The 25,397-nt window shown below is 38.9% G+C and overlaps 1 protein-coding gene across 1 annotated transcript; it reads left to right on the forward strand.

Annotated features, from left to right (window-relative positions):
• Positions 1-2,366: 2,366 nt before the first annotated feature.
• LOC131069509 (uncharacterized) lies at positions 2,367-20,813 on the forward strand. Its single transcript, XM_058004976.2, has 7 exons — positions 2,367-2,951; positions 3,075-7,595; positions 18,811-19,316; positions 19,406-19,615; positions 19,813-20,006; positions 20,095-20,186; positions 20,363-20,813. The coding sequence occupies exons 1-7, from the start codon at positions 2,735-2,737 to the stop codon at positions 20,500-20,502; spliced, it is 5,880 nt and encodes a 1,959-aa protein (XP_057860959.2). The 5' UTR covers positions 2,367-2,734; the 3' UTR covers positions 20,503-20,813.
• Positions 20,814-25,397: the final 4,584 nt, after the last annotated feature.

Genomic DNA, 25,397 nt, shown 5'->3' on the forward strand with positions numbered 1-25,397 from the left:
AATACAATGAAGGTTTAGAGGTAAGAGGGAATACGAGATGTTTGAATGGACATCAGAAGTCCACAAGAGAGGAAATAGGGAATTTATATGAAAATATTATGAAAATGGATGCCAAATGTGGATGAAGTGAGATGGGGAAGAAATATTTGGATATTCCTTTGAAGACCACAAGGATAGAGAGGAGAGGGGATAAAAACTTGTAAGGATTGGATTGGAAGTGGAAGTGGATAATGGGAAAGAGGATCGTCCAAATCCCAATTAGGATCTCACAAAAGGGAAAGTGAACAAAGAAAATAAATAAAGGGTGGGAAGAGCCTTTTACATATGAAAAGGTGAGGAGAATGTGGAAAAAATATCAAAGATCTAGTTGAAAAATCCATAAATGAGTTAGAATAAAGGGTATTGAAAGGAATTGAAAGAGTAAATGAATTATATGGGGCTTTCATGCAAAATAGGATACATGATATTGGTAGAACATGAGATAATTTCTTCTACACCAAAAGTATATTACATTGAAAACAATGAAAAATGATTAGAGCACACCCAAACTTGGATTTTTCTTAAATTTTAGTAACTTCCCACTTATGATAGGTACATGTGAGGTAATGGAGAATAATAACAAGGGAACCTTGACAAAAAGATACCCATTAAAATACTTCTTAGATTGATTTTATGTGATGAGAAAAAATAAGGTCTAAATGCATAAAGGAGTTGAGGCTCAATCAAAATTTGAATTGTCAAATTGAGTCTCAACAATTCATCCCATGAGTTAATTATAATAAAATTATTTATCTCACATGTGAAATACTAGTTATGGAATGCTCCTAGGTGTGTACGTACTCATGAGATAAGTAATTATGTACTTATTAAGAAATAATACATATAAAAAAACATAAAATATAGATGTAAAACCACTATAGTATGATACAATTAGAAAGTATGAGTTGGGAAATGTAAGGTGTAAATTAAAGTGCCATAACAATAAATGAAGAAATGAAATAAGCGATCCAAGTTTAGAGCCTCATAAAACCTATGCCCTTGAACTCTAGTATTTCCCACAACTTGCAACAACCTCAATTTGTTGAAGCACCCAAATCAATGAAGTGGCCTATTTAAGCTAAAAAATTCACCAAAACATTTGTCAAGTTTCATAAATGTATTCCCAAGACTAAATAATGTGAAAATGAAATAAGATTCATGTTTAAATAATTAGTGCATAAAATTATTCCCTCATTTCCATCTAAAATTATCAATTTTTACAAGAAAAACTTATATATATGTAGTGAGCTTCTTCACTATTATTTTCACTTATGGATTGTAAAATATAATCTCAAAAGTTGTAAATACAAATTGATAAGTATTATAATTCTAAAATTTATATATTGTAAGGTTTTGATTGGTGGATTGCAATTGATGAGATGATGGTATGTTTCTTAATTTCACCATCTACAAATGTTTAAGTCTCCCATAGGTCCATTAAATAAGGAATGAGGTCAAGAATATACCTTAAGCCACTTTGGATTGTAAAATATACTCTCAAAAGTTGTAAATACAAATTGACGAGGATTATAATTCTAAATTTTATGTGTTGTAAGGTTTTGATTCATGGAGTACAACTGGTGAAAATGATGGTATGTTTTTTTATTTCACCATCCACAACTGTTTAAGTCTCCTAAAGCTCCATTAAATAAGGAATGAGGTTAGGAATATACCTTGAGCCACTTTGGATTGTAAAATATAATCTCAAAAGTTGTATATACAAATTGATGGTGATTATAATTTTAAAATTTATGTGTTGTAAAGTTTTGATTGGTGGAGTACAATTGGTGAAGATGATGGTATATTTTTTTATTTCACCATCCACAACTATTTAAGTCTCCTAAAGTTCCATTAAATAAGGAATGAGGCCAGGAATATACCTCAAGCCACTTTGACAATAATCCTTGCCGATATATGTTTACATCAACTTTTACATTACAATTTATGTTGTAAGATATAGATTGGTGGAGCACAATTGGTAAAGATGATAGTATGTTTCTTGTTTTCATCATCCACCAAGGTTCAAATCCCTCAAAATGCTATATAAGAGACGCCATTAGAATTGTAGCTCCACCTTAGACTTGTACTTTCAATTTTAATAAATTACAAAACTGATCTAACAATATTAAAACCTTAAAAAAATTATACACAGCAAAATAATATAAACTAATTAAATATATAATTTAATTTAATATATAAAAAAATATTGTGGTAGTAATGTTAAAAAACAAAACTATGACGACTAAAATTCTCACTCTTCTTCTTCCCCACACCCCTTCAACGGTTAAATTATTTTGAAATTGCGACCGCCGATAGAAAAGCACCGTTCACTCAACCCTAAAATTTAAATTACTCATAACGGACACTCGCAGATCCGATGACAGAAAATTTCCCAAAAATCTGGCCGACCATTTCAAAAAACAGACTGTAATCCTGAATATCTAGAACCGGTGAATTTCGACAATTTCCGTCAAGATTATAACATTGCAGAGCCCCTAGCGCAGTAGCAGCAAAGCACAAGAGTATCTCCCCTGGGAAAATCCCCGTCACACATCTTTGAAGTCCCGAAAAGGCCGTACCCGTTGCAGCCGGTTTATTCAAGCAGCAAGCCATGAGCGGGAGAAGCAGCATATTACGGATGATGGTATTTTACTGATTTTTGTTGAGTAGACAGATAGAATTACATCTGCTTGCCATGGAGGAGCCTACTTTTGAAGAAATTGTTCTGCAAGGGATATTTGATTTGAAAAATGAGGTGGTTCGAGAGTTTGAATCACACCAGAGACTCTACAACGAGGCCTTAATTTCCATCTGTTTCCTCAAAGGAATTGATCCACCGCCCTCGTTGGTCGCCAATTCAGGAGCAGCTGTTAAGACCTCAAAGCACAAGAATTCGATAAATAGCATCAGCTGTATGTAAAAACAACTCTACCCAATAGCTAGGGTTTACAAATTATTAGTTTATGTATTTTTTCTTTTTGCAGTGAAAGGATTTAAATCATGGGTGTTCTTTTTTAAATTTTGATTTGTGGCAGTGAATGGGCGGTTTTCCGAGGCGTATGAGGGTTATTTCTGTACGAAGCGGGGTTCATCCACGGCGGATCGGCCTGCATTTTATCAGGGTGCTACTAAGAGACGTAGGCTTGAAAAGAATTTAGGGAGGTTTGAAGAAAATGGAGATGGTGGTCGGCAAATTGCTGGGGACGAGCCAGTGGTGGGGAAAGGGCATTGTCAGGACACCCAGGAGGGAAATGAGGGAAAGTCGGATTTGCCACATACCTTTGTGGATGGACTTGAAGAGTTGGAAAAACAAGAAGAAAGAGAGAGTGACAATGGTGGTGGTGAGGATAACTGCAGGGTTGGAGGGACAACACCTGCCAGAGAGAATTTGCTCAATGCCCACAGGGACAGAAGGGACGAGAAGAGAGAAGGAGGAGGTGGAGAAGAAGAAAAAGAGGACATCAATGTAGTCCACAAGGGTGGTAGAGGAGGGAGAAGGAGAGTGGGGGCTAAGGAGAAGAAAAAGAAGAGTGATGTAGCAGCAGCATTGCCTGTTGGAAGAATTACACGATCCAAGGCAAGGCAATGCCAGATTGTTCTCAGTGCAGAAAAGGAGACTGGTAAGAGAAAGGCTATAGAATCAAAAGAGCAGCCCGAGGCCACGAGGAATACCCGTGCCAGGCACAAGTTGCAGACTACGGTTGAGGTTCCCGAGGAGCCTATGAATGTGGCTGCCATGGTGTCTCCATCAGCATGTCCTGAAATGGCGGTCTCACTGCAAACAGGAGAGAGAAACAGTTCATCTCCATTGCTCTATCCTGTCCTACCACAAACAGGAGGGATAGGCAAACCATCTCTATTGCCTTCTCCTGTCACTGTGGCCTTATCACAAACGGGAGGGACAGGCAACTCATCTCCATTGCCTTCTCCTGTCATTGTGGCCTTATCACAAACGGGACGGACAGGCAAGTCATCTCCATTGCCTTCTCCTGTTAAGGCAGTTCCATCACAAACAGGCGGCAGAGAAAGCCCATCTTTATTTCCTTCTCCTGTCGTAGCAGTGGCACCGCAAACAAGAGACAGAGGTAACTCATCTTCTGAGACCAATGAGATTAATGCTACTGAGACCAATGAGATTAATGCTATAAGAGATAATGCTGCCTACAGAGAAGAAATGGTGACTGTAGAGATGAAACCGAATTTCTTGGAGCTGGTCTGTGAGTATTCTAATGATATGGATTATTGTACGAGAGTCCCAGAGGAAGACACAACAAAAGTATTTCAGGAATGTACAGGAGGTTGGCCATCCTCAAGTCCTGCGATGACCCTTCAACAAAACAAAGACAATTCAGCAGCACCTGTCATGATTCAGTTGGAAGTTGTTGCTATGAGAGATAATGTTGGTCATGGAGAAGAAATAGTGACAGGAGAGGTGAAACTGAATTCTTTGGATTTAGTCTGTGAGGGTTCCAATGACATGGATTGTAAGAGAATCCCGCAGAAAGACACACCAAAAATAGTTCAGGAATGTGCAGAAGGATGGCCATCTCCAAGGCCTTGCCGTGGAAACAGTGCTGACATGAAAGATGCAGAACAGTCAGAAGCCTTGAATGCCAAAGATGCGGAACAGTCAGAAGCCTTGAATGCCAAAGATGCGGAACAGTCAGAAGCTTTGGATGCCATAGAAACTATTCAGCTGCAGGATACCTCAAATATTGCTGAAAATGGACAACTCTCACACATGACAACTCCAGAAATGCAGATCCCGAGTCAACTTCAGGATAGCTTGCACCCACTTGAAAGGAAAGCATTCGGGAATATTGTACAAGTAGATTCAAGTTCAGTCAGTAAGAGCTCAATGCTACCAGAGATGCTGACATCCCAATGCAGCATACCTCATCCAGCAAATACTTTGAGGAGCCGAAGTGTGGGCTTAGATCGTTCCAGAAGTGTTTTAGTGAAAGAAACAATGAGTGACAGTAAGTTGCTTGTTAGCATAAAACAAGCACATAATGCTATAGCAGGGAGGGAAGAGTTTTTATTAAAGAAGGAGATGCCATTTAGCAAGTTCGCAAGATTGTGTAAGCCATCTGAAATGCTCTATTCGCAAGGTAACCAAAACCAAAACTATGTTTCTCACAAAGAAGGTTCACCTGGTCTGAAAGTTGCAATGGAAGAATTAACAGGGAATGAAGATACTGAAACTCCAATTAGTCATGATGTTTTTCAGCAAACATCTATTTGTAGATCATCCTCCTTTAACAATGATGCAGGTAAGCAGTCCACAGAAATGGAACTTGAAACAATTTCGTCTGCAGCAGCTTTGCGTGTCTCTTGTCAGAGTTTTCCAGGTGTAATGGAGGATCTATCCATTCATTCAGTCAAGACCGGTGTACTAGAGGGCTCATATGGCAACAAAATTGAGCCGTCTTGGAGTGATTGTGATCCAGTGAGAAGCACTCTGAATCATGGTATGGGTGAATGTGAAGAAGGTGGTTTGATTCCCCAAAACGGAAGGCCAACATCTTCCATGGATATGAGTGTCAAGGTCCCATCAGAAGAAGAGGAGGATCTGACATCTCAGATGGTAGAAGTTACAGAGTTTGGGGCTCAAAAACATGATGAATCCTCTCTTTCTCCTCTTCAATCAGGGGTTTCCCCAGGGAAGTTGGGGGCCTTAGATTCTGATCTTCGAAGTTTCTGTCAGGTTGAAGCTGGTATGAGGCAGAGAGAAATTTTGTGTGATGCCCCTAGAAATACACCTGTAGATTTAAAAGATAGAATTCCATCGATTCGAGGCAAATCGTTTTCTAGAAACATGGTTCCCTGGAAAGAAGATCGAGCTCTGAAGCTGCAAAATAAATCCTGGCCTGGATATCAGAAGCAACGATCCCTTGCACAAGAAGAATTTAGCTCTGCCAGGCAACCAAGGTTGTTGCGAAGTGAGTCATGTTCAAAGGCTTATGAGTATAACACATCTGTTCAGGGTGCTACTCTTGATGGTGTTGGTCTAAATGATTTGGTTGAAAACGATGAACAGAGACATGATGACATGGTGATATTTTCACCAAAAGATTTCTCTTGTCCACAAGAAGGAAGTTTGGATGCTTTTCTGTCTTCTGAAATGAAGAGGGATGAAAATCTATCTCCCAAAGACATTGAATGTCGACAAATGGCAAGGCTCCTATTGAACGAGCAATTTAAGAGAGAAAAATTATCTATGAAGATGGGATATCCAAGACTCTCATGTTTGACAGATTTGGCAGAGCAAAAATGTCTGAGTAGGAATGAAGTTTTCAGTAGAAATTTACCTTCATACACAGCTTATGCCAAGATTAAGGAAGGCTCTTTGAGTTGTATAGGATTGCCTCAATTTGAAGTTGATGGCATGTCGTCAAATTGCACCTCTGTTTCCTTTTTACTGGATAAAACTCACCTACATGCTACACCATCAAAATCTCAGTCATTTGGGTACAGTTTCGAAGTGACTAGTCCTCAAGATCGTGGGCAACAGGGTGATTCCAAGACTGTACCTTCAGATGAGGCTATTTCAGAGTTCTCTTTCCAGAAGGTGCTAGGTGGCATGGACAAATGCGACATGATAAGGACACCTTTATTGAAAAGAAATGTGGTTACAGAGTTGGGTCAGTGTGGTTTAAGTAAGTCAGTTGCAGTCAATAAGAAGCCTTCCAATCAATTTGGACTAGAGTTTCATGAGGTTTTTACAGGTGGTAAAGATTCCCTTGTGAAAAGGGATATGGAAGCTACAGAGTTGTACAATGGTTTTCACTCATTCACTCCAATGCCTAATAAAATGTTGAAGTGCAGAAAACACACACCATCAGATGCTCGATGGACTCATATTTTCTCAGACTCTAGTGACCACTCAGAAAATTCCATCAAATGTTGGGGTAGGGAATATCCATCAGCCATTGATTATTCAGGTTCATTGACCCCTGCAGGTGGAATGTTATTTGACAGAACTGTCACAAATTCCACGGACACAGACTCCAACTTGTTTGCAAAGCAAGTTCAAATCAACAGAGAGCATGCTGGATGTTTTCCTATTGAAGAGGAAATTCTGGTTGAGGAGGAGAGTATGGATCACCACACTGCAACAAATAAGCTTGGAAAAAGATTTGGCTCATCGAGTAATAAAAGTGTTCTGAGTACCAAGAATATTTTGACAGACTCAGCAAAACACAATTCTCCCTTATCTACTCCAGGTGGAAGATTCTGTGAAAGCATCATCACAAGCTCCACGGACAAAAGACTGAATCTGTCCAAAAAGCAAGCTTTGTTGAGCCCAAAATGTTTTAATTTTTCAAATCTTGGAGGGCAGGCTTGTGTAAAGGAGAATATAAATGGGTTGCAAAAGAGATATGGTTCATCCGTCAGAAAGGATGATTCAAAAACGCCCAATGTAAGAGCTGGTAGCAACTTTGCGAGCCAGATTTCACCAAGGATCAGTCAGAAACCGAGCAACATATTATGCAATGTGAAATCTTTTATTCCATTAGTTCAGCAGAAACAGGCAGCAGCATCAATTATGACAGGTAAATTCTTGTCTGAACTTGAGAAAATAGTCTTACTGTTTAAGTCTTCACACCTTTTTCAAGGAAATAATACTTCCTATTTTAATACTCTCCGTTCATTAAATTAATAAAGGCTACACATACTCAAAGGCTTCAGCACTCCAAATAACTGATATGAGTTTCGATAGCCTTTGGTTATGTGATAGAGAAGTGATAAATGATAGGAGTTTGGTGTAATGTCCCTTGTTTAATCATAATTAATCTTATTTCAATATGACTTAGATTAGTTAAAATAAGAAACTGGTTCAGCAAAAATAATCAAATGTGTGTCATTCCATATTCCATTGATTTGACTGATTGACAAGTAAATTGCTCATTAATTAATTCTAAAGGATTAACTTCTTTAACCCTTGCATTACTCCAGTCTAAGAGGAAGATAATGACTATGTTGCCAAAGCGCTTTGATACCAATTTCAATAGGCTTCCCTCAAAGTTTACAGATCCAAGCCCTTAACCCATTTTGTGTTGATTTTATGGTAATGCTCGTTAACCACAGGCAAACATCAGATCTGTTGCCTTCCCAACCCTAGACGATAAGCTCTTATCGTCACCCCCAAGCACACTACATGACCTTCATGTTATTGAATTCATATCTATTGATGCAATCGCGACCTTGCATATATATGAATCAATACCTCCTAATAGACTTCAAGTCGGCCATATACTTTTGGCGCGAAGGATAGGGTCAGACCTATATATTACAAGTTACATATGAGTCTCCCTTAGTTGCAAGTTACATTTAACTTAATCACAAGTTACACATAAGTGGTTCGCCCAAATAGGGCCTACCCTAAATTAGACTCATACAACTGAGATATCCAAATGCCAAGGCCGACAGGCCACTTGGCATTTTGTGCACTAGGTCGGCCCTAGAAGGGATCCGACCTAGCTACACAACAACACTCCCTCTTAGCTAGGGAGGATTCCTTCTGAATAACCAAGTCACATAGTGACTACCACCATGGCTACTCCCATGAATAATACTTTCACCATAGCTACTACCAGAGGGTGAACAAGCACATCATGGAATTTCTTCCATGACACCCACCATACCTACTCGCAGAGGGTGGAAGAGGGCTTTCACCTCAACCTTCTCCCAGAGAAGGGTGCATTACCACCATGCCTACTCATAGAGGGTAGCTCCACCATGCCTACTCGCAGAGGGTGGTACGAGGGCTCTAACCTCAGACTTCTCCCAGAGAAGAATGCATCTCCACCATGCCTACTTTCAGAGGGTGGATCCACCATACCTACTCGCAGAGGGTGGAACGAGGGCTTTAACCTTAGACTTCTCCCAGAGAAGAATGCATCTCCACCATGCCTACTCGCAAAGGGTGGAATGAGGGCTTTAACCTCAGACTTCTCCCAAAGAAGAATGCATCAACAAGGGATTGCACCTCGAACTTCTCCCTCACAGAGAAGAACTCATTAACAAGGGAATGCACCTCGATCTTCTCCCTCACAAAGAAGAATTCATTAACAAGGGCTTTCACCTCAAATTTCTCCATCATAGAGAAAAATGCATTAACCAAATCTTCATGATGACATGGCTCCCTCTGAAGCTGGAATGTTAGGCTTCCTCTGAAGCTAAAATGTCAAGCTCCATCTGAAGCTAAAATGTCATGCTTCCTCTGAAGTTGAAATGTCAAGCTCCCTCTGAAGTAGATATCAACCTTCTAATCTCTTCGTCCGAGGTTACTTCTGATGATATGTCAAACTCCCTCTGAATGCCGATTCTTCCTCGGCGAAGAAATGCAAGCAATCTTCCTTGAATGCAATCTCTGATTCGTCCTGGAAGCATTTCAAAGAGAGATAATGATAGTTAGGGGAAATGTCAATACATGATTCACTATTCAATGATGTAGCATTATTCAAACATAAAGAGTACTTATCTTTTATAATTTTGCTCAGCAATGGAATTTCCATTCACTTGTATTGATCACATCGAAGAACCTAGTGATGATCTGATGGCTGCGTGGCCTTTGGCCCTCGCCATCACTCATCATCTGTCCACAATATCTGCTTCGAGCATAGCTTAAGCATCATCTGAAGAACTGCCTTTAATACCATCCACAACAAAGTGATGGACCAACCACATAAATGCGACAAAAACCCACTTGTAGCAGGGTGTGCCAGAATGCTAAGCTGCAACGCCCATCCTAGGACAAACTTCAGATGATCTTCAAGAGCGACATAAGTAAGAACTCAAATAATTGGACCTTCAATTGCAATATCATCCGATGCCTATGCAGGCTTCAGTGAAATGAATGCTTCATGTGACTCTCGAAGCTTCTAGGATGATGTGAGAGCTGTTGCAAGGTGTCATTGCATGGATGCCTTCTCCACCATTCCTGATCGTTAGGTGCCTCCATTCGCTTTCGTCCCCATACACACACATTTCACATTTGTGTATGGCTACAGTGATCAACACAAAACTCGCCACTATGCTGCTGCTCGATCTCAACCTTCCATTATAATGAGCAGTTGATAGCACGCATACCAACTCACGTTGCTTCGTTGAATCCTCAAAATGCTTGCTGCCACCTTGTCAATGTCTCTAGCTACGAGCACCATGAAGCGAGCGAACTTCGTCACTTTCATTTGCTAGTAAAATGTTACGATTGTCGGAGAGAATCCTCCACAACATGTTCTCCTCCTCGAATTCGAATTCGAATATAGAATGTTAAAACGGACATAAATGTCCATAGCGACTCCACTTACCGTCAACATTTAGATACAAGGTTTGGCGACTTTCAACGACAGGGCATCAGACTGAATCTATCATTGAGCACTAATGACAAATCTATGGCGATCATCGGCACATCAACGGTCATTACTTGCCGCAGAGCATATGCGATGCTCACGACTCAGTTGAGAGGTTCGGTAATCGACTCTTGCCTGCACTTAGATTTCTCAATCTGCAAATTATTTTGATTGAACTCCCTCAAAAGCATAGGATCTACCTTCAAGCAGTTAGACTCTATAGAAGGAACCCGCTGTGATACCATGTTGATTTTATGGTAGTGCTCGTTAACCATAGGCAAACATAAGATCTGTTGCCTTCCCAACCATAGACGATAAGCTCTTATCGTCACCCCCGAGCACACTACATGACCTTCATGTTATTGAATTCATATCTATTGATGAAATCATGACCTTGCATATATATGAATCAATACCTCCTAATAGACCTCAAGTCAGCCATATACTTTTGGCGCCAAGGATAGGGTCAGACCTATATATTACAAGTTACATATGAGTCTCCCTTAGTCGCAAGTTACATTTAACTTAATCACAAGTTACACATAAGTGGTTTGCCCAAATAGGGCCTGCCCCAAATTAGACTCATACAATTGAGATATCCAAATGCCAAGGTCGACAGGCCACTTGGCATTTTGTGCACTAGGTCAGCCCTAGAAGGGATCCGACCTAGCTACACAACAACACTCCCTCTTAGCTAGGGAGGATTCCTTTTGAATAACCAAGTCACATAGTGACTACCACCATGGCTACTTCCATGAATAATATGTTCACCATAGCTACTCCCAGAGGGTGAACAAGCACATCATGGAATTTCTTCCATGATACCCACCATACCTACTCGCAAAGGGTATGCTCACCATGCCTACTCGCAGATGGTGGACGAGGGCTTTCACCTCAACCTTCTCCTACAGAAGGGTGCGTTACCACCATGCCTACTCGTAGAGGGTGGAACAAGGGCTCTAACCTCCGACTTCTCCTAGAGAAGAATGAATCTCCACCATGCCTACTGGCAAAGGGTGGATCAACCATACCTACTCGCAGAGGGTGGAACGAGGGCTTTAACCTCAAACTTCTCCCACAGAAGAATGCATCTCCACCACGCCTACTCGCAGAGGGTGGATCCACCTTTCATACACTCGCAGAGGGTGGAACAAGGGCTTTTAACCTCAGACTTCTCCCAGAGAAGAATGCATCAACAAGGGATTGCACCTCGAACTTCTCCCTCATAGAAAAGAACTCATTAACAAGGGATTGCAGGTCGATATTCTCCGTCATAGAGAAGAACTCATTAACAAGGGCTTTCACCTCAAATTTCTCCATCACAGAGAAAAATGCATTAACCAAATCTTCATGATGAGGTGGCTCCCTCTAAAGCTGGAATGTCAGGCTTCCTCTGAAGCTGAAATGTCAATCTCCCTGTGAAGCTAAAATGTCAAGCTCCCTTTGAAGCTGAAATGTCATGCTTCCTCTGAAGCTGAAATGTCAAGCTCCCTCTGAAGCAGATATCAACCTTCTAATCTCTTTGTCCAAGGTTACTTCTGACGATATGTCAGACTCCCTCTGAATGCTGATTCTTCCTTTGCGAAGAAATGGAAGCAATCTTCCTTGAATGCAATCTCTGATTCGTCCTGGAAGCATTTCGGAGAGAGATAATGATAGTCAGGGGAAATGTCAACACATGATTCACTATTCAATGATGTAGCATTATTCAAACATAAAGAGTACTTATCTTTTATAATTTTGCTCAGCAATGGAATTTCCATTCACTTGGATTGATCACATCGAAGCACCTAGTGATGATCTGATGGCTGCGTGGCCTTTGGCCCTTGCCATCACTCATCATCTGTCCACAATATCTGCTTGGAGCATAGCTTAAGCATCATCTGAAGAACTGCCTTTAATACCATCCACAACAAAGTGATGGACCAACCACATAAATGTGACAAAAATCCACTTGTAGTAGGGTGTGCTAGAATGCTAAGCTGTAGTGCCCATCCTAGGACAAACTTTAGATGCTCTTCAAGAGTGACATAAGTAAGAACTCGAATAACTGGACCTTCAGTTGCAATATCATCTGATGCCTATGGAGGCTTCAGTGAAACGAATGCTTCATGTGACTCTCGAAGCTTCTAGGATGATATGAGAGCTGTTGCAAGGCGTTATTGCACGGAGGCCTTCTCCACCATTCCTGATCGTTAGGTGCCTCCATTCCCTTTCGTCCCCATACGCACACATTTCACATTTGTGTACAACTTAATGTGATCATCACAAAACTCGCCACTATGCTGCTGCTCGATCTCAACCGTCCATTATACTGAGCAGTCGATAGCACGCGTACCGACTTGCGTCGCTTCGTTCAATCCTCAGAATGCTTGCTGCCACCTTGTCAATGTCTCTAGCCACGAGCGTTGTGAAGCGAGTGAACTCCATCACTTTCATTTGCTAGTAAAATGTTACGATCGCCGGAGAGAATCCTCCACAACATGTTCTCCTCCCCGAATGGAGAATTCAAATATAGAATGTTAAAACGGACAAAGATGTCCATAGCGACTCGACTTATTGTCAGTATTTCGATACCAGGCTTGGCGACTTTCAACGCAAAGGCATCAGACTGAATCTGTCATTGAGCACTAACGACAGATCTATGGCGATCATCGGCACCTCAACGGTCGTTACTTGCCGCAGAGCATATGCGATGCTCACGGCTGAGTTGAGAGGCTCGGTAATCGACTTTTGCCTGCACTTAGATTTCTCAGTCTGCAAATTACTTTGATTGAACTCCCTCAAAAGCACAGGATCTACCTTCAAGCAGTTAGGCTCTTTAGAAGGAACTTGCTCTGATACCATGTTGATTTTATGGTAGTGCTCGTTAACCACAGGCAAACATCAGATCTGTTGCCTTCCCAACCATAGACAATAAGCTCTTATCATCACCCCCGAGCACACTACATGACCACCATGTTATTGAATTCATATCTATTGATGAAATAATTACCTTGCATATATATGAATCAATACCTCCTAATAGACCTCAAGTCGGCCATATACTTTTGGCTCCAAGGATAGGGTCATACCTATATATTACAAGTTACATATGAGTCTCCCTTAGTTGCAAGTTACATTTAACTTAACTACAAGTTACACATAAGTGGCTCACCCAAATAGGGCCTGCCCCAAATTAGACTCATACAACTGAGATATCCAAATGCCAAGGCCGACAGGCCACTTGGCATTTTGTGCACTAGGTCAGCCCTAGAAGGGATCCGACCTAGCTACACAACAACATTCTGGACCCTGTCCTCAAGGTTCTCGGGTTGCTGATCCCCACCCTCTCTTGGGAAACAACCTATTGACTGGATTTAGGGCCCCTCTTGGAAACCAGTCCATCACCTCTCCTTAGTTATTGGTAGTGATGGCAAGTATATATCAAAGTAATTCCACTATTACACCGATTTAAAGTTATATAACTCAACTGTTATCATAATTATTTTTAAATATCCAGTTCTATTTCTATGTATCTGACTGTATTTATGTTTGTAAATACCCAGTATAACATTGTATATTTAACTGCTATTCTATTATTAGTTAACCAGTTAGTTTTTCTTCTAAGATATATATTTTTATTATATTGCATTTATTCTGGAACGTGATATTCATTATTTACTACATTTGATTCCTATCTTGGAACATGATTGTCATTGAACAATATTTAATAATATTAATAGTTTATCATATTTTAAGATTTCCTCACTAACATCGGGTAAGGAATACAGACCGTTGCAGACAGTTTTTCTGACAGGCTGATCCCTTTTGACCGCTGATCTTCCATCCCCTGGCTAGCCGCGAGAGCTTCTCTATATAATCCGTGGAGAGTAGAGTCGAGTCGTGACTTTTCTTTGTGAAGAGTCACGACCTAAGTTGCCAACCATTCGTGCCTTATCAAGAATAATCTCTCCCTGATTGATATTAATAACATTGAAAGTTAATATCAAATTAATATTTAAACAAAGATTAATATACATATTTATATCAAATATTACTATTAGTGATTGTTATTAAATATTATATATTACTATATAGACATGGATTTTATAAAATTATAAAAATAATATTAATAAGAGCACAATTAATTGATTGTATATTAATATTTATTGAGGGATATTACATTTGGAGATCGATACTAGTGATAACATGTTAGTGCATAATTCAATAATTAACCATCATAAATACTAAAATCATAGCCCCTGTTATTAATTCTACATAACACAGGATGGAATTCCCGAAAACATCTAAAACCAGGCTCCCCATTTTATACACCACTGCATTATCAGCTAAGGATATCTAATGGACATAAAAACATAAACTGAGACATTAACTTTAAGAGACTTGTGTACACAGACTATAAGGAAGTCGCACTTATTTTTATATAAGAATTTGAAGATATCTGCATTTTGCAATGTTTCACTTCTACATCAACATGATCCTCCCAGTGGTCTTTGCCAGGTCAGGGTTGTCCAGATTTCAACCTGATTGCTAGCATTTAATATGCATGTCTACACACCATACAATGGGTTAGAATAAAGCCTGCAACAGATGGTATTGTTATTAACACATCAATCCGAGATAAAACAAGTAGAAAATTTAATCACTGGTGGTCTCTCTGTCATCCTTCCTGAATATCTTTTGTGTTTGCAGCCAAACTAGAGGAAGCAAGTCTGCTGCTCGACCTGGCCACCCTAACTCTGCAGTGGTGTTGTTATGAGTTAAATGCTCCTCTTGTAACTAAGTGTTGTTAGAGCATTAGCATACATAAGCATCAGATTGACAAAGGCAGTGACAGATTTTTTTTTTTAAAAGTTCAAACCTTAGCAAGCTCACTTGGAGATGAAGCACGCCTGAGTCACTTGATCCAAACTTTCTGGCCTGACCTCTTCCAAGAAACCTCTAAAGCCTCTTGAAGTAACACAGTCTGCAGAAGAAGAAAATGTCAGAAAATAGTTTATTCTAGCAGAGCTTGTATTTTATAATAGGCTTCTGAGATCCCACATTAAGTGTTTAGAATTCAATTAATCATACAGGATCCTTCTACAATACTCGTGTATCTGAAAACATATGCCTGATATTAAATTTTATTGCAGTAAATGACTTTAAACACAATAATAAAGCATCTTTGTGAACTCTGTTTCACAAGGAACCAACTCATAGGTGCTTCAGAAATGAACATCACACTAAATGGAATAAAAAATCTTGTCCTGATCTTAAAACATCCTGCCAATCATAGATGCATACAGCTTATCTCAACAGCCTACACCCCTGCTTTCAGATACTGAAGCCATGAAGATAGAACTTCATGCTTTGATCGCTCTACCCTCTATGAAGGCATGAATATGGTAGCAATAGTTTGTATTATTATGTTCTACAATAAAGTTTTTTAAGTCTAACAGATTTATCTAGATGCCGCAAAAATGTAGAAGGGTTATTCTTGTGCTCCATTAATTGATATTTGTTTAAGATTCATTACTTTTTCTGTTCTCATCAGTGTTATACAGGTTTCAGACAGAGTTTCGATTTGTTCAATTTTTTGTCTCATCTATTGTTGTTTGTCGAAGCATGCTGTGAGTTTGGTGACCCATTTTGTGTGTTGCTATTTCTGCTTGTGAATTGGGAACTGTAAGATTCTACAACGGTCATTCTTTTTCTCTCTTTTAATACTTGGTGGTTTTTGAGAGTGAATAAAGGATGATATTGTTTCCATTATAAACATATTTATGCTTTGATTCCACTTTAAACTCTGGTTGCATTAGTGGATGATGGTGATTCCATTGGACCATTACAACTCTTGCATAGCATTCATGTCCTCTTGCCATGGGTGCACCCAGGGGACTGTGCTGTCATTGTAGACTGGTCCTTACATGATTTCATGACTGTTGTCCTATGACTAGTGCTTTGCTATTGTTTGTCATGAATATATTATGAATACATATTATCTCTGTTTGGCAAACTAACTATATTCACCAAAAGATCTTACACTTTTACTTCATGGTGTTTGAGCATTTGCCTTCTCACACACTCTTCCTTCCCTATCCTTTGGCATATGCCCAATGTTTTTTCATGGCATTGTTATGTTCTTATCCTCTATTCTCTATGGAAGTTTTTATTATGATGCATGATGACTGTCATAAGCTTAATATGTATAGGCTACATGTTTGCCCTTTTGTGATGGTTGTGCTTTCAATGATGATCGTGCTTGTATAGAGACACTTTCTATTCACTCCTCTTCATGGTGCTTGCTACTGTAGAAAATGTTTAATATTGTCATGTTTAGCAATGTTCTATATTGCCTTTACTAGTGTCTTGCCACTGTCATTTGGGGTGAATTTTAGGTTTTTGTATGTTATTCCTTTGTACCTTCATAAGGTTGTCACTGCATTTTGACAGTATTGACTATTACTTGACATGTATAGGGTCTTGTGACATGTATTCATATCTCAGATTTTTTTTTCATGGTTATTCATAAGGCAACACATCCTATAGTTTTCTGCATACCCATTGCCACTGTCCTAACAGGTCCGTGTACAACACTTTATTTTCTTTTCATTACTTCATACACACCCTATTAGACTTCGAGATCACTGTCCTATTCAACAGTTGTTATTACTGCCATAGTGCCATGTCATGATTCATTTGACTCTCTTGGTTTTCATTTACCTTTTATCATTTTAAAACCTAACACTGTCATTTATGCCCTATACTGACCTGTGGGGTATTAAGCTTCCTCATACCTTGCCATTGTTACTTAGTCACTATTGTCTAGTTATAAGCACTAGTATACCGTATGATTACTATAGACTTTAGAACTATCATTTTTGGACTGAGTTTAAAGATCTCTTCTTCGACTGTCATTCCCTTCGCCATCGTTGCTCTCATCTTCTAATGCTTCAAGTTGATTCCTACCTTCCATTGAAGGTGGAATTTCTTGTGTACCTGCAGAAGCAAGTGTTTGTGAATCATCTTATCCAGATTTTGGTATCTCATAGAAGCCTTGAATCCTTGGAAGGATTTTACCTGTGCTGTGGACACCCTCTCTTACACAATCTGTTGTATTTAGTCTATCTTGTTCTTCATAGCCTGATTCCCCACTTTCATCCCCATCCGATTTTTCAGAATCACTTTCCACATCTGAACTTTCTCAACATGAATGATACTGTTCTATGTCTCTTGTAAGCATAAGATTTGCTCTTAGACGAAATGCTGAAGATGAAATCTTTTTGAAAAGGGTGATGTTACTTGAAAGAGTAGAACATATTGCAGCTTCTAGTACATTGCTTGATGACATACTATAATTTATTCATATCAGAATTCTTCAAGAACCGATTTGACCATTACATTTCAAAAAGCCATGCACATGTAACAAAGGTTTTCAACAGCATTCAAATTGTCAGTCCACATAATACACAAAGATTACAGAACAGGAAATTAAATTTAAAACTAATCATGACCATTATTGTCCTAAGAAGACATTATTATAATACCTGAATGTGTTTAGTCATTTTAGAAACTTTCAAACCAGTAGTGTCCCGCAACAAGATATAGAATAAAGCATGTTTTAGTGTTCCAGGGACCAATTAATGGGGCCCTATTTGACTCTCATCTTACAGTATTAAACAAATAGCCAAAAGAAAATGTTAAGTTATTGAACATGCAAAACATTAATTGCGAAAAAAGTGACTAAACCATCTGTAACATGCTCTATTGGCAAAAATTGTTCAACCTATCATTCCTTGGAGCCATTAGTGAAAACAAATCACGGATTCTGAAATCTTGAACTGCTAGGAGAAACTTTTTCACATCTGCAGAGAAACACCTTTATGTGTGCAGAATTGTAGTTGCTTAACACTATTACAAAAGGATTAAAAGCAGACCTTCAAATGACTACAAAAATATTTTTTTAGTAAATAAAGCATAGAAGGTTTAGCATTTGAAATTCTCAGAATAGATGGTTTCAGAAATTTAATTGTCTCAAGTGGTTAGGCTTGGTTAGGCTTGCATATGCAAGAAATCAATAGGAATCTAAAATTTTAAATAGGAGTGAAATTCAATAAATCTGAAGAGGATTAACAGATAATGCATTAAAGTATATATTTTCTCATTCATTCTTATGGCCAGAGAAAATAGATACAGTTATATTGAGGAAGGTTGGACAAAAAAAGAATATGAGGTCTAAAAATTAAAACAATAGATGAGGAAGGTTGTAACAAAAATGCTTAGAACATATTGAGCAAGGATGGACAAAAAAAGATATTTATTGCTTTTCTTCTTATTCTATTGCATATAAGATGTATTGAGTTAGAGCATTGTTGTATTTATGACCTTATGTTCTTAAAATGTTTAAAATTCAATTTATTTCCTGCAGGAAAGAGAGATATCAAAGTGAAGGCTTTGGAGGCTGCTGAAGCTGCAAAACGACTTGAAGAGAAAAGGGAACAAGAACGCAAAATGAGGAAGGAACTAGCCAGGCGTGGTGAAAAAGAAGGTGAAGAATCAAGTATTGCCTGTAGTGACAGTAATAAATCAATATCAAGTGGCATGGCAAGAAAAAAGCCAGTGGGATGCACCTTGCAGTCCCAGGCAGGCACTTCTGTGATTGGTGTTGATTTGAAGTTAAGAAGAGCTTTAGAAGCAAAGAATAAATTGGAGCAAGATAAATTGAGAAAATTGGAGGAGAAAAAACAGAAAGAGGAAGAACGGAAAAAAAATGCAGCAGAGGCTGCAGCAAATAAGAGGAAAAAGGAAGAGATGGACAAGAGAGACCGCGAGGAAAAGCGGAGGCGATTGGAAGAAGCACAGAAACAGCAGAAGGAACTTGAGGAACAACTTCGTGCAGAGAAGGAAGCAAAAGAACAGAGGCGCCGAGCTCTGGTATTTGAACAGTAACCATAACATATTTCCCACATCAATGGACTTAATTATATGAGGATATTATCTAAACACTGCTCATTTTGAAACAGGATGATTATGAGCGTAAGAGGAAGGCAATGGAGGAAGAGGCAAAGAAGCAGCGCCGTATAGAGAAGGAAAGGGAAGCTGCTGAGCGCAGACGGCGGATAGAGGAGGATGCCAAGTCTAACAAATTTGTATCAAAGGATGCAAAACACATGCAAGACGTCCATCAGCATAATGAAACAACACTTCAGGCCCCAAATGCATATGCTGGAAAGGTAAACTGGTACAACTTACCAATTCAGATCCTGTAGCAATCAATTAGACCTGTCAGCTAATTGCATATAGAATGTTGACAACTAACAAATTTTTTAAAAATATTTTACTTGCATACAAGATACTTGGAGACTGTCTGTACTGGGCTCCTTATGGCACAAATGATGTTTCCAACTTTGTTTATGCTGCTGCATCACAGGTATCGAGCATGTCAACTAGTTTTGCAAAAGGTACACTTGAAACAGAAGGGCAGTCAATGTTGGACAGCAATGCAAGTCTATCATCAAAATCCAACATCAATATTGAATCTTATGAAATATCACCTTATAAAGGTTCAGACGAGGAGGACAACGATGATGTAGCTCCAGGAAAAATCATACCACTATGGGCAAGGTAGATGAGGATAAGTTACTGTTTAGATGTTTTTTTTCAGACAAGACTATAAACTTTCATAGCTTCCTGACACTTTTTTTGTTTACAGGAAAGAGAATTTGATTCCACATATCATCAGTCAACAATATATTGACCCTGATGAGATATTTACTGGTGCAAGAACTTGCAGCTTAAATGAAGGTACTTAAGTATGAAGTTATAATAGGAATAGAAAACATTATATGTTTCTATTTATGTTTGATTGAATTTCATACATTTTTGTTTAAACCTCTTCAAGATGCCATCAATTATTTGTTCTTATGTGCTTTGAGAAAGGTGTGTAGGTAAGAATCAATTAAAATATTTTGATTTTGCAGTTTTTGAGTCTAATGGATCAAATAGGAGGAGAGATTTCAAACGGCGGAGTCACAGTGGGGAATGGCTTAATGACTGTTTTACGTGGAAAGAAGAGTATCAATACAAGTTACAGATGGGATACATAAATAAGGGTGATTAAAATTATTAAATGGATTTAGGTTATCTTGTCTGCTTATCAGCATGTTTGTGCCTGTTATCACAGTTCTTCTACATTAAAGATGAATTTTGTGAATTTAATGGGCGCACTATATGAACCATATTTTTTTAATTGACAAAAGGCTGATACTTGGAGTCAAAGATATCATCTTGCTGGGAAAGTATGTAAATGAGCCATAAGGAAGCTGGCACTAAAAAGGAAATTCGGAAAGCCTGTATATTATTTGATCCTCTTTGATTTATAAGGATGGCAATTAATGCATGATTAATTTCAATTTTTCAGTTCTTCCTTCACTCATCATGACTTTATGTCAAAGGAGGATGTACTAAATATGTATAGGGGCAATCCTATGGGTGCCCATCTTGTATTATAATTACTGTTGTTTTTCCTTACTATACAATGCTGGACATCTTCAAGTTTCTTTTGTAAAGCACGTGCCTGTTACTTGTAACCTTTATTATCTCTTTCACTAACATTTTTCATTCTTCAAGGGTGCATAGTACTGAAACATACAAAACTAAGCACATTGAGTAACCTTTACGCTGTAACCTTTATTTGTAGAATATATTATTGATTTCCATAACATATAAATCAAAATTAAAGTTTATTACATATCATAGGCCAAAAAACAATCTCAGCCTCTAAATGAGTTACAATGTCCCTTTCACTAGCCATGCCACATGTAGAAGTTGCCTCATCTAAAGAGATTTTTGTCAAGTTCTGTAATAATAATGTTTAAGTCAGCACACTTGAAAGAGTTCATCACAATTCCTTGTTATGCTCTCATTATAATTATTTTTCTTATGTAACAAGATCTCAATAACTAGTGGGGGTCCAAGAGTTGAGACCTTAATAGGGTTGGGGGGTAAAACCCGTCATGGGCATTTGGGGCAACACTCCAACAAGGTTGAGGGGTAGTGCCTCTCATGGGGGTCTAGGGACAACACCCCTTATGGGGGTTTGGGGGCAATGTCTCTAGTGAGGTTGAGGGACAGTGCCCCTTTTGGGGACTGGGGACAACATCCTTGACATGTTTTTTGTCACAATAGGAAGCCCAAATTAAATCTTTTGAAACCATACAAATTCTTTGTTGCAAAATTGAGTAGTGAAGTTGTGACCATTTCACACATCGCCTCATCAGAATGGGGACCACCTCTTTTTTCTTAGGGTTTTGCTTTCCCTTAGTTTTTCTCTCTGCTTGAGGTTTTGAGTGAGTGAGTGGTTGCCTGGGCTGGCTAGATTAGGGCTAATCTCTAAAAGCTCTTTTTAGGGTTTCTTTCAAGCTGAGTCTAGCCTAGTTTTGGGAGGTCGTTAGTTGTCTGCCTGGAACCTTAAGTTTGCCTTAATGAAGTATTTCCTTTCAGAAGAATCAGGATGGTGAGATTGAAGAAGAGGGTGAATAGGTCTAAGGTTAGGGTAGGTCTAGTTTGATGGTTTTCTTGTTAGAGTCTTGTTTTCTTCCAGGTCTGAGTCGATTGAGTAGAGTCAGTGGTCAGAGAGGGATGAAAGTGGCGATTTCAGAAATTGATGAATGAATGCATTGGATGATGAATTAAAGAGTTTTGGAAGGAAATGATTGAGATTGTTGACTTTTGAGGCGTAATTGAGAAAGTTGATACATTTTTCGCCTTGAAGAAGAGCTTTTAGGCTTTGAAATGATTAAAGCCAGCCTAGGATGAGATTTTTGCTCCTGACCCTTCCAAAGAGTCCAGAGCAAAATCTACCTTTCTTGCCTACCTTGGGCCCTAAAAACCCAGTTGGACCTTGCCTAGACCAAATTGGATGGAGAATTGTCTTGATGGTGAAAGAAGGAAGTTGATTTGATCAAGTTTGATGGAAAATGAAATGAACCAAGGTAAGGAACTAGCCAAGAGGATGAATTTCGCTCTTGACCCTTCCAAAGGGTCCAGAGCGAAATTCCTGAAAGCTCTCATTTTTACTTGGCTAAAGGCAGGATCTTGATGGGGATGCGTGAAGAATGGTCTTTGTTTGCCTCTCAAAGAAAATTGGAGTTCAAAAGGTCAAGAATCAAGCTCAAACCATGATTTTCACTCCTGACCCTTCCAAAGGGTCCAGAGCGAAAATCTTTGTAACTCACATTGCCCTCCCAATTTTGGCTAAGTGTTGGTTTCTGAGGCATGTTTCAGGATGAATTGATATGTTTTTGACTGGAGATGGAGTTGATTGATTTTGGAGAACAAGATTTTGGCCTAAAGGAGAATTACGCTCCTGACCCTTCCAAAGGGTCCAGAGTGAAATTCCTAAAAACTCATATTTTTGCATTGAAGAAGGTCAAGTTCTTGGTCTTTTATGGCATGAATGGAAGAGAAATAACTTGTCTTTGCCTCTTGAGGTTGTTTTGAATTGAAAAAATGAAGAATCTAGCCCAAAACAAGATTTTTGCTCCTGACCCTTCCAAAGGGTCCAAAGCGAAAATCTTCCTAAGATGCATTTCTTTCCTTGTTTGACTAAGATTTGGTGTCTAAGACATGATGTGAAGGAGAATGAACATGATCTAGCCTTTGAGAGTGTTTGGTAAAGTTGAAAATGAAGGATTTTAGCCAAGAATGAGAATTTCGCTCCTGACCCTTCCAAAGGGTCCAGAGCGAAATTCCTCACAAGCCTACCCTTTTGCCCTTTCCTGGGCTTGAAACCTTGTTCCTAGGGCAATGAAGGATGAAATTCTACCTTGCAAATAGGTTTCAAGTTGAAAAAATGATGATTTTTGGTCAAGAATGAGAATTTCGCTCCTGACCCTTCCAAAGGGTCCAAAGCGAGTTTTCCCAAAACCTCTCTTTGCTATCAATTTTTTGCTAGATCAAGTGTGGGATAAGGTAAAATCAAGGAGAAGTTACCCCTAAGAGTGACTTTGAGTTGCTAGAAACCATGAAAGATGAAGGAATTGAGCGTAAAAATGATTTTCACTCCTGACCCTTCCAAAGGGTCCAAAGCGAAAATCCTTAAAATCATCTTTTCTTCCAAAATTTGAGCAAAGTCAAGCTTGGACAAGGGTACGAGAAGTCATTTAGATTGCCTTAGAGTGGATTTTGGTTGCCAAGAATGCAAATTTTGAAGCCAAATCAGATTTTCGCTCCCGACCCTTCCAAAGGGTCCAGAGCGAAATTCTTAAGATAACCCTTCTTCCTTGCAAATCAAGTCAAGATTTTGGTTTTTATACCTTGGAGAGAAGTGAGGCAAGATGTTCTAAGTCTTGGAGGTAATTTGAAGTTGAAAGGATGGCAAAATAGCCCTAAAACAAGATTTTCGCTCCTGACCCTTCCAAAGGGTCTAGAGCAAAAATCCTAAAATCTACCTATTCCTTTCAAATTTATGCTAAGCTATGCCCAAACCAAGGTAAAAGATGCCCTTGAGATTGCCCTTGAGTTGATGGTTGTCTCCAAAAATGATGATTTTAGGCTAGAGGAGGAAAATCGCTCTTGACCCTTCCAAAGGGTCCAGGGCGAAAATCCTTCAATCACTTATTTTGCCTTGCAAAATCAAGTCAAACTTGGATTGGATGAAAGAAGAAAACTATTTCCTAGCCTTGTGAGGTGGATTGAAGTTGAAATGATGAAAAATGAGCTACAAGCAAAGAAATTCGCTCTTGACCCTTCCAAAGGGTCCAGAGCGAAAAACCCTAAAAACACTTTTTCCTTCAAGACTTGAGTGAAACTAGGCCTGGACTACAGTGAAAGAAGCTATTTAGAGTGCCTTGGAAAGATGTTTTACTTTCAAAAATGTGGATTTTGAGCTCAGATGAGAAATTCGCTCCTGACCCTTCCAAAGGGTCCAAAGCGAAATTCTGCATAGGTCTTGTCCTTGGCTAGGTTGTTGAACAAAATTGACCTTTTTCGCCTTATGAGGATCAAACCAATGCTAACAAGTTGAGAAGTAGATTCAAACTGAAGGAGTTTAAATGAGTTGAAGTGAAGGAGATTGGAAATTAGGCCTGAAGGGTGAATTTCGCTCCTGACCCTTCCAAAGGGTCCAGAGTGAAATTCCCAAAATGCAGTGTTTCCTTCAAAATATTGTTGAGCCAAGTCAGTGGTTGAGATGAATGGACCTTGGTCTTAGAGAAGGTTGATGATCAAGCAAAGGTGAATTTTGACCTAAAAAGTGAATTTCGCTCCTGACCCTTCCAAAGGGTCCAGAGCGAAATTCCCATTTGCACCTAATTTACCCATGTGAAAGGCTAAAAAATTAAAATCTTAGGCTTTGTTAGACCAAAACAAGCATATGCTCGCCTTCCGGAGGATTTTGAAGTGAAGAAAATGAGGTATTCAAGGCATAGTCAAGAAAATCACTCCAGACCCTTCCAAAGTGTCCAGGGCGAAATTCTTGAGAACACCTATTATTCACTTTGTTTGGGCTAAGTTGAAGGCAAGTTGCAAAATTATGATGGCAAGAGCATGGGAGATGGCAAATCTAGGTTGTAAGGATGTTGATTAATGAAGCAAACAAGCCTAGATAAAAAATTCAAGCAAGCCTCCTTGAAGAGACCTAAACTTTGAATATTTTAATACCTAAGGAATGAAGATTCATCAAGCCTTAATCAAGCTTTAACATTCCCTAAGCTAGCCTATAGTCTTTCACTAAATTTGCCTATTACAACACATTTGGGAGACTAAGACAAATTCGCATGAATAAAGACATTTATAATTTAATTAATTAATCTCTAAGCCTTGAAATAAATGAAAAAATCCACCCTTAGCTTGGAAATTAATTTAAAAAATTAAAAATTATACTAGAGCGCTCAATATTCATTATTTTGCCTTTACAAGTAAGTCGGCCATCCTTTAAGAGGAATTTTATTTTATTTTATTTCCTATTTGGCAAGTCGGCCTTAAGGGAAATCAAGGTGAGCGCCCTATATAAAG

This window comes from Cryptomeria japonica, chromosome 3, assembly GCF_030272615.1.
Source record: "Cryptomeria japonica chromosome 3, Sugi_1.0, whole genome shotgun sequence".
NCBI classification, from domain to species: domain Eukaryota; kingdom Viridiplantae; phylum Streptophyta; class Pinopsida; order Cupressales; family Cupressaceae; genus Cryptomeria; species Cryptomeria japonica.

Excerpts from the sequence above, each read along its gene's own strand:
- LOC131069509 (XM_058004976.2), top strand. The coding sequence starts at position 2,735 with ATGGAGGAGCCTACTTTTGAAGAAATTGTTCTGCAAGGGATATTTGAT. Across the intron at positions 7,596-18,810 it reads AGCAGCATCAATTATGACAG|GAAAGAGAGATATCAAAGTG; the intron begins GTAAATTCTTGT and ends TATTTCCTGCAG. Across the intron at positions 19,616-19,812 it reads CAAATGCATATGCTGGAAAG|GTATCGAGCATGTCAACTAG; the intron begins GTAAACTGGTAC and ends GCTGCATCACAG.